This window comes from Odontomachus brunneus, unplaced genomic scaffold (assembly GCF_010583005.1).
Source record: "Odontomachus brunneus isolate Ranch 3 - 2012 unplaced genomic scaffold, Obru_v1 Obru_scaffold_203, whole genome shotgun sequence".
Classification (NCBI taxonomy): Eukaryota; Metazoa; Arthropoda; class Insecta; order Hymenoptera; family Formicidae; genus Odontomachus; species Odontomachus brunneus.
The window spans coordinates 398,275-408,267 of record NW_022639653.1 but is presented as its reverse complement, the minus strand read 5'-3'; the positions used below and the strand labels follow the sequence as shown (position 1 = coordinate 408,267).

General features: G+C 41.7%; 1 protein-coding gene across 4 annotated transcripts in view; it reads right to left on the bottom strand.

The window, feature by feature from the left end:
- Positions 1-9,348, bottom strand: part of LOC116852114 (vacuolar protein sorting-associated protein 13) — an 18,676-nt gene extending 9,328 nt beyond the window's left edge. For 2 of the 4 annotated variants that reach the window (XM_032832141.1, XM_032832142.1), the window contains exons 1-12: positions 8,546-9,348; positions 7,767-7,945; positions 7,589-7,675; positions 7,321-7,518; positions 2,405-6,960; positions 2,084-2,186; positions 1,840-1,986; positions 1,467-1,657; positions 1,254-1,391; positions 1,052-1,171; positions 798-977; positions 197-376 (exon numbers count right to left, since the gene is read on the bottom strand). In XM_032832141.1, coding sequence (XP_032688032.1) covers positions 197-376; positions 798-977; positions 1,052-1,171; positions 1,254-1,391; positions 1,467-1,657; positions 1,840-1,986; positions 2,084-2,186; positions 2,405-6,960; positions 7,321-7,518; positions 7,589-7,675; positions 7,767-7,866 — 6,000 coding nt within the window. In that variant the 5' untranslated portion in view covers positions 7,867-7,945; positions 8,546-9,348. Of the gene's footprint in view, positions 1-196; positions 377-671; positions 978-1,051; positions 1,172-1,253; positions 1,392-1,466; positions 1,658-1,839; positions 1,987-2,083; positions 2,187-2,404; positions 6,961-7,320; positions 7,519-7,588; positions 7,676-7,766; positions 7,946-8,545 lie in introns of all 4 variants that reach the window. The other 2 variants (XM_032832139.1, XM_032832140.1) reach the window with 2 other exon arrangements.
- Positions 9,349-9,993: the final 645 nt, after the last annotated feature.

Here is a 9,993-nt window from a genome sequence, read left to right as displayed (position 1 = left end):
ACAAAGCAAAAGAAATTGTTGTTTAGGAAAATAATTGTGTATGCTGACTGAATGTTATCGAGAAATGTCGAAATTAATCACAAACTACCTGTTTCGTTAGTAATGACTACTAGAACTGTTTGCATTGCCATCTAACATTTGCGGGCGGAAACTAAGTTAAGGTCCTAATAACATATTCAACTTCTATGTAACTTACAGAAACGGAAAATTTATTGCTTTCCCTGTCTTTCACAGTTTCTCCTTTCAACTGCTCGAGAATGTGCGTATCCGGCTTGGTTGTTTTCGGCGCGAGCTCTATCGACGCTCCGGTCTCGAGAATTACTTCCATATATGAGTTGTTATCGTCTCTTATCATTCTCGAACCATCATCAAAAATCTATAAGTGAAACTATTGCATTAAAGATACTATATCTTTCATATGTAAATAGAAATATCTTTTATATACAAATACTTTACATTTTATATACATACATGTTTTACATCCACATTTTTTTACACTTTATAAGTTCATTGCATATTTGTGTGCAAAATGAGAGAACATTAGAGCCGTTTCAAAGAATCACGAATTAAATTGATATTTAATTCGTAATTCTTTTAAATGAGTATTAAATGAGTACGAGTGAGTACGAATAATTTGGAAGATAAGAATTTGGAAGATTTCTCGTTACAACCTTGAGAGAACTGCGCTCCAGATCAAGTATCACCTCCAAGCCTGTGTCGTTTTTCAGTAAACACGATCTATTAAATAAGTGGATGGATGAGCGCGAATGGGAATTTGAATGATTCCGCATTACAACCTTGAAAGGACTGTGCTCCAAGTCGAGTATCATCCCCAGGCCGGTCTCGTTTTTTAGTAAAAACGGTGCCACCTTCTTAGTGAGTCCTTTTCTACTGACGTCCATAGCCGAAGAGAACGCTTGGCCAAGCTGCTTCAATACATCCAGACACGTTTTTGTCACCGTTATTTCCAGATTATCCTGTTTCAGACAGAAAATTAAATCACATATATCTTGGTAAAATATCAAGAATTTCTTCAGTCAATTTTACTCACAGTGGACGTAATGTCGATAGACATCTTGGTAGACTGATGCAGCTCTTCGATCTCGCTGTCTGAGGTGGGGCTGACCGCGCTAGCACCTCTGGAGTCCAAAAGTATATCATTGAATTGAACCTGACAGAGCATAACGTTGTTGATTAACGAAAACACGTTATTAATTAGCAAGAATCAGATAATCGATTGCTAACAGACTCACCTTTGTCTTTAACTCCCACGGTGTAGACACGCGTTTACCATTAACATAACTCTCTATCGGCTCAATCAACGGCTCCCATAGTGCGAGGCGGCTGTTGTAGTACTCCATGATCACGGACATGGTGCAATCAACGCTCATCTACAAATGCAATTTACGAGGTAATGAATAACTGATAAATAATGACAATAGTAATGCATTTAGTCGACTACTTACAGTTTTTGTGCTCCAATCGTTAATGTTACTTTGAAAGCCTACGTGAAGCAATAGCATGGGCAAAGTTTTATTGCCAACACCTGCCTCCAGAGTTAGTAAGATCATCGGTGCTGAGACTAGTGCCAATTCGGGTTTGTAAATTGTTATGTCGTCTGAATACATGAATTCCTCAAGAGCTTCTGTTGCAACTTCTATAGAAGAAAGTAAACTTGAGAGTGGCTTTTAAAATTTATCACTAAGATGCTACATTTTATAATAATAATTAATACTTAATAACATAAACGTAAAACGTAATACGTAAACATAAACGTAATACATATAAACGTTTTATACGTAACTGTTGAACAATTAATTATTAAATTGTTTGTATAACCTGTCTTTAGGAACCAGTAATCATCCTCCATAAAAGATGTGATGATCCACAGTCCCTCGTAGTTCGGCTCAGGCTTAATAATTTCCTTGTCCTCCTCCTCCTTCTTCGTTACTGAATGAATGACCTTGTTCAATATTTCGATGACACCTGCAAATTGTCGTTTACATACATATCACCGATCAATTTAGAACTTTAACTTTACGTAATTTAACTTAATTTAACAGAACTTTAATTTACGAGTTACCTGGCGAAACAGATATATGTATATCTGTACAACTAACATCCAAGTGGAGTCCTTTACCTTCAGGCGTGGAGCCGGCCACGCTAATGCTGCATGGTTTCAGCACCTTATGCAATAAATAATATTAGTAACGCAATAGCAATACTAATAATTAACAATAATGTAGAAAATACTAGAATAAATTAATCTACTATCTCAATTGAGATAGACAGTTCAAATATAATTTAAAATATTAATATTATAATTTTTACTTTTTATGTATTGCACAAAATAAATAGAATTAAGAGTGTTATATTTTATAAAAATTGTATCCTGATTGTATACCTGATAAATCCAATCAGCTCTCTTAGATGGATTATATATCCCCGCCAATAGAGAGAAATCCTTGATAGCACCACTGATCACCTGATGCTCACCCATAATGCGCACTTTCAGCAGCAGTTCCGTGTTCAATACAATGCAGTTTGAGTTAATATCGTCCATGTCCTCGAGCAGAATAATATCCGGCTTCTCCACGTGTAAATACACAGTTAACATCTTGGGACTCGAAGCAGCTGCTGCTTGCTGCGACGGTTGCTTCTTCTTCGACGTGGCCGGTTCGCCATGGTATTTCGATGTAGATTGCACAATGGCGGTATTCTTATTGGCAGTGTCCACGTCAAAGAAGTCTTTGATCTTCATAAGGTAGTCGAGGGACACGATGATACTGAAAGAGAACACACGAACGTCCGCGAACGTGTCGTTCGGACCCTGGCGTACTGTCACGTCCAGCATACTCCTGGTGTACTTGGCCTCCTTGTCGGTATCCTCGCCAGTTGGCACCGCGCTGGTCCTCTCCATAATTCGCATCAGCGAGCCCTCCCTGCTCTGCCGCATGTCGTCCAGCGTACAGTTCATCAACAAGATCGACGTGGCCAACAGACCGTCGGCGAACACTCGGCCTTTCACGGCAAAGTGCGTTAGGCTAAACCGGGCCAGTCCGTTCTCCGGCAAGTGCAACGGTGAAGTTTGCGACTGCAACAGCTTGGAGCCGCCTGTATACAGATTGATTACCAAGCTGTCCATGATGAACTCAAACTTGATTGACGTGTGCGCGTGCAATTGCTGCTGCGGGTCCGTCGTCCGGGGTTCTCGTGACGCGTCGGCTTCGTATCTGTATGTCGGCTGGATCTCCAACTCCCCGCTTTGTTCAGATTTAACTGCTGGTAGCGCAGGTTGCGGGGGTTTCGCGTCCTCGAAGGTCTCGCTTAGATTTTGCTCCACTACCTTCAAGATCGTAGCGTAATCCTCCTTACTCAACAGTAGATTGATCTTATTCAATCTGCCGAACATTTCGATGTCCGGAATGGAGGTGAACCAGGCAGTGGATAAATTGCGTTTCATGAGAAGCGTGAAAGTTACCGGCTCCAGTAGCAGTACCTCATTCTCGCTTACGAATTTTTCCATATTTAACCGGACTCGCGACAGTTTCAGATTTTGCAGCTCGATCTTCATCTCGTCCACTATAGGACACTCGTCGGATTCTTCATTGGTTACTTCCAGTTTCTTGAAGACATTGCATATCATAAGATTGCCCATGTCTAACATCAGGCTGTGTTCGCTTTTTGAATTCATCGGTACATACACAACAGGCGCTTTGATCTTGATGGCCAGCTCGATGCGAGAAGCACTTTCTTGGACATCCTTAATGTTTGTTTTTGCAGCTTCCGCCGCTGCTGCCGACGCGTCCTTAATGGCCTTCTGTGCCGTTTGAAAGTTGTTCAGGAAATTCATCACGCCGGAGACGAAGGCATTCAGGAACACAATGCGATGACAACCCATGACCACCTTGACAGACATGTTATTCTTGTCCACTTCCCACTGTTCGATATTGTACATCACTATTTGAACTTGCAAGGATTCTGTGCCTTCTACTGCCACGATGTCCTTGTACGCGCAATTGGGATTAAGATCCTTGATACTGATGGAGGTCAAATCGACGTTCACTTGAGAATAGGAGGACTTGATGAGAAAACCGGCACTGATTCTCTCGACGTACAGCGCGGTGATGTCTCTGGCAGAGCTGGATATTTTCAAATTGATTGAACCGATCTTGGCGCTCACTTTCAGATCGATACACTCGACCGTGCTACGTTTACGTCGACCAGTGGGTTTCAGCCTCTGCTTCTGCAGCTGTTCCTTTAGGAAACCGGGCGCCTCTTCTTGAATGGAAGCTAAATGAGTAGGTCGTACTGCGCGCGCTGCGTCCTTGTTCGGAGAAGTCGTCGTGGACAGAGAGTTCATCTGGTCTTGAATGTACGTACTGAATCTCAATAGCTCTATAAGCGCCTCCTGATGCAGCAGAGTGTCCAGCGACGTGAATTCCAACTGCAGCAGCTTTACGACGGAGCCGTGCCTGGTGATGAACTCAGGCGAGCGTTTGTTCACGTTCACGTAACGCACAACGATCAAGTATTCGTCCTTGCCAGCTGACATCGGGGTGTTGATCATGAAGATCTCGTGACCCTCGTGTTGTTGCTTCATCTGCACGCCGCCGAGCCTCAGCAATATCTCTTGGTCATACGTGCGTTGCAACATTTCCGCTTCTAGCTGCAACACCTGGAATCTGACGAACTCTGACGCAACCTCGTCACTCTGCCGGGACATTGACAGTGTGAACTCCTTCATCTCAAATTTCATTTCCAGATCGGTGGTTTGCTTCATTGGTAGGGCCGTTTCCTGTTTCTTCTTGTCTGCAATACTGGAAGATATGGTGGTGAGTTCTCTTAGGGATAGCTGAGAGATGGACTTCGAAAGCGAAATGCGTTGCAATTCCGCGGGTTTCTCCTCCTCAGGCAAGCGGATACTCTGCACGATGCAAAGTGCCTGCAACAGGCGAACGTCCGTTATGTTCACGGTCACTGACGGCAGGTGACCGAGGAGTCTGAGCTTCGGTAATAGCGGATCATCCATCACTAGACACTTGTGGAATTGGATCTCTAACATCGTCGGATGCAGCAATGTCAAAGAGCTTTCGGTACTCGCCAGGGCTGTGCGCCACTCCTCGTTCGGCAATGAGACCAGTACTTGGAAGTTAACTATCTTCAAGACAAACTTGTCGTAACTGTGCTCCCTCAAATGCGTCAATATGTCCTGTTCGCTCTTGCCCATGCTGACTAGTTGCTTCACACTAGCGCCGGCCATGTCGTCTTTGCCCTTCTCCAGAGAGTGAATCTTCAAACTGCCCAGGTTGACGACGATGAGTGCCTTCGAGTCGTCGTAGAGGCCACCATGCGGTATGATCAATTGCGAGGCTTGCATATCCACTTGTATATCCAGTATTGAATGCTTCTCTATGGCGTACTCCAGTCCAAGCGCCGACATCTCTTTCAAGCCCTCCAGCTGCTCCGCGGCGGCTGTCTGCAATTGACTCAGCGTTGACGAGTCTTGTACCTTGAACATGTTGACTAACTCGATTATTGTCTGCGCGTCGTACACGATATCGACGGACCTAGACTTGACGATGACGCGGTGGCCGCACAGTTTGTCAATCGGGTTTTTCTCGTATGATACTGACAGTAAAGCGCTGTCGGAGCTACCGTGCTTTGAGATGAAAAGCGAAGGCACGCGACCATCCTGCATCGCGCCCAAGAGTTTCATTTCGCTAATGGAGGCAATGACGAGAATGGCGTTGCCTGATGGCCGCGACTTGAAGCCTGCTTGCACGCCGTGCAACTGCAGGTCCAGGATACATGAGTGCTCCTTGTCCGTGTCCAGCAACGAAATCTGCAGTCCGTGTAGGAAGAAATGCGTATCGATCATCTCAAAGGTCTCAGGATAATGCGCAGGTGCACTGTTCTCTTGATAATCTATTGCCCGATAAAGTTTTTCTTTCTCTTGCGCCGTCATCGCTTCCTCGAACCTGCGCATGATAGCGGCAGCTGAGTTCAACTCCTTTGTTTCCTCGGCCTGCGAGCTGGTCCACAGGAAACCGAACCAACCTCTCTTCGCCCGCAGACTTTTTTCTTTTTCCGCCAATCTCTCCACTTCCATCTCGATCTGCTGCCGAATAATTACTAGGTTGAAGATATCGAGCTTTGCCTCACAATGCGTCAACTGTTCCTCGATATCCTTCGCCAATTTTTTCGTTGTCAGTTTTGTCTGGTAGGCCTGGGCGTAGGCACGGCAAGTGTCACGGTGCTGCCTCATGTGGTTCCAATTCCAGTTGCGACGACATCGTCTCACAGTCTCCTCCAATACACACTTGTACGCGAAATGCCACCATTCCTTGTAATGGCCTCTGTACGATGTTAGATTAGGTCGATACTTCCGATACGGAGCGGCCTTCTGTGCTTGATCCAGACCTTCGCCTAGTCTCACCAAGGTCTGATATTGGCGTTTCGTCAAGCCAATTCGTAACCTTTGCATCTCCAGATCCAACCATACTTTGGGGATCGAGTAATTGCTACCGTCGGACTCCGGCTTGGGATTGAGCCTAAGCTTGGACTTTACGTTAATCGGTCCCAGCAAATACTGATAGTTTGCTGGAGTGTAATCCATAGTAGCGATGCCACTGCAGAAAAGACTAGGATATGAGGAATGCGAACTTTTGCTGTATTGCTCCACACTTGTATTCAAGTACACGGCTAATCCGTCCAGGCCGCATAACTTGTAGATCTGTGGGATGGCGTACATGTCCTTCAAATTGCCAGTAGTCTCCCAAGAATCCGTGCAACTTTCCAGGACGAAAGTGTTCAAAGTGAAGCCCACAGAGAATGGGTGATTCTTGAAGGTGACATGGTCTTCGTACCGCACGTGGATTCTCTTGATTTCCACGTGAATGTTCTTGATCATGCGAGCAATCAGCTTCTCGACCATCGAATCGTCTAATTTTTCCTGTGCTGCAAAGTACACAACAATTCAATCATAACATTAGATACGCTGACAGTATTACAGTCAGGGATGCCGATTCAGTTACATTTGTAGCACGCTGACAGCGCGTAGAGGGGATGGCTCTCATGTATGCGTGCCCTATCCGTGTGCGCCTCTCACTTCAGTCACACTTCAGCCAAAGTGAGAGGCGCACACGGACAGGGCACGCATATATGGAAACCATCCCCTTTACGCGCTGTCAGCGTGCTTTAAATGTAACTGAATCAGCATCCCTGATTACAGTATAAACAAAAATTCAACAATCTATTATATAAATGTTTAGATAAGAAACTTACACTTCAAGATAAATTTTTAAATAAGAAACTTACACTTCAAGTCTGCTAGCTGTTTTCTCTTCTCCACTCTCGCAAGCTCTGCCCGTTTAGCTTCCAACTGTGCTTTACTTTCTTTCTCTTCATTGTATGCAACTTGACTTGTAGGCACTATTAATATAAACAGTTCCTCGACTACTGCGTCAATCTGACCATTCCACATATCTTTAAATGGAATCTTCAGTATCAATTTGCCTATAAAATATAACATTATGTTACATGTCATTGAAGTGAAATTATTGCAGATAGTATGGTATTTTAATACCTAAACGGCCATATTCCAGTCTTACTGGAAGATCTAACACATCCAAAGCTGATTCTTTTATTAACAAATCTTTTAACACAACATCACCTGGAAGAAAAAGAATCTTTATGTTAAATATGATTAAAATAGATAAGGAATAGATAAGGAATAAATAAGGAATCATCTTGAGCAGTCTTACCTCCCCAGAGGCTAAGTTTCAGCTGAGAATAATCCAAGTTTTCAATATACTCGCCGAGCACTTTGTTAAGAAGCTCTGCGACAATTGACTCGAAAACCATTTTGCAATTTTTCTTAATTCTCTTTGGTCAGCTTTCAAAGATTCCACAATATAAATTTACTTCTTTTCTCTCACAACTTCTGAAATAAATATATCACTTATATAGATGACTATAAAGATATTTACTACATTTATTATTTGTTTTTATAAAAATAAAATGATATACATGAGTTCATATATAAATAATCAAATTTAAAGATCTGATAATGTAAATAATAGCACTAACAAAGAAAAAATTTCTCACAAAGAAAGTAAATAAAAATATAAATTGCTAATTGGTTATTTACTATTTGAAGGTAATTCTAAATTTAGTAGTATGTGGATACATATTTATCTCATATTGTTTATTGACTAACATCTGTATTACACGTTACATTAGTATATTAATACTAAACCAATACCTATTACCATTAATTTATTAACTATAGATGCAATGACACAACTTTAGAAATTGTTTAGACAATGTTATGTTCTTATTACAGTGTCAGAAACTCTTATCAGTGTGCAGATTTTTTGGGACAGTCTGTATAATTTACCAGTTTAAATTTGTTAGATAAAAATATGTAAATTACACAATTATAACATGTACTATATGATAACAATATACTACACTTGCTTTAATGCTTAATAGTTGCATAATAATATACTACAAAGTATAATTAACAGGTAAACTAACTTACATTCTAAGGAGTTTCTTCAACGACGGGTGGTGGCTGCGACGTGCTTGCAGTGATATGACATCACGACAAACATAACCTGAAAATAGGTTGCTCGAGCTCGACGACTCGCTGGCGCGGGGATGATCCGCGTCTTTTTCCGTCAGGTTACGTCATCCTCGCGGAGTATCATCGATCCTGGGCACGTTGATACTTCTACAACGTAAACACTAGTTCACTTCCTCAAATGTCGGAATTTGCTATTTTCTTCAATCCGGAGCAGTGCTGGCAGTTCGCGATATATTTTCGCGCACGCGCATTGAGCAAACTCTGTGGTAACCTCAGCGCCGTATCTATTTTAAGGTATCATAAGATCCTTCACCTAAAGGAAAATATGAAAGGATTGTAGGAAGAAAAAAAGTTTGTGGAAAGAAACAGAATGCTATTCATAAGTAAAAATAAATATATTTTTTACTTTATATCACTTTATATCACAATATCACTTTATATTAAAATTGCACTTTTTATCACATTTTATTTATTAATATATACTATATATACTTATTATCACATTTTACACAGCTATACTAATTATTATAACTATATTAATTATACTAATTTATTATTATGTCATTTCACTACCTATCTAATCTAACCACTCCCAGGCAAACAACACAGACAGACGGCCGAGTATTTTCTGCATGTCCCTTAAGAACCCCCTATTAGTGCCTAACGCCGTCATTGGAAACTGCTTACGTCGAGCTGCTACGTCACTTCACGCATGCGCACAAGGGCTTCTGTCTATATAGAAAATATCGCGAACTGCCAGCACTGATCCCCAGATCAACCTGGTTCCATAATCTTTAGTACCGTTTTCAATTAGTGCGTGAATTTCTTATGGCTCCTGCCCACAGGACGCGGCAACATTTGCCGCACGGCGGAAGTCGCGCAACAGCCAATCAATATGTTGTTGAGAGCTACAAAGTATTACAAAAAGCAGCATATTGATTGGCTGTTGCACGAACTTCCGCCGCGCGACAAGTCCTGTGGACAGGAATCATTAAAGCATATATACATGGAGGGGAAATGTTGGTACAAAAGTGTGTCCAAGATGTGTGCGAGAGAGAAAGCTATACGTTCCTATTCGTCCTCTATGCGCATGCGTTGAAGTTGACAGGTTAGGTTAGGTTATAGAGTTGACAGATGTTATTTATTTTCTTTTCATAGAGCTCTGAGAATTTTTTCAGAATTTTGTATTAACTTTCTAGTATTTCAAGAAAATGCAAGAAAACGCAAGAAAACGCAGTACTAAAAAGTTAATACAAAATTTTGAAAAAATTCTCCGAGCTCTATGAGAAGAAAATAAACAATTTTTATCTTTTATTATTTTTCGGTAAAGTTAATAGAATTCAAGTAAAAAAATATTGAAACTAATAATTTTGTAGTCCAGCAACAACTGACACATGTTGGCG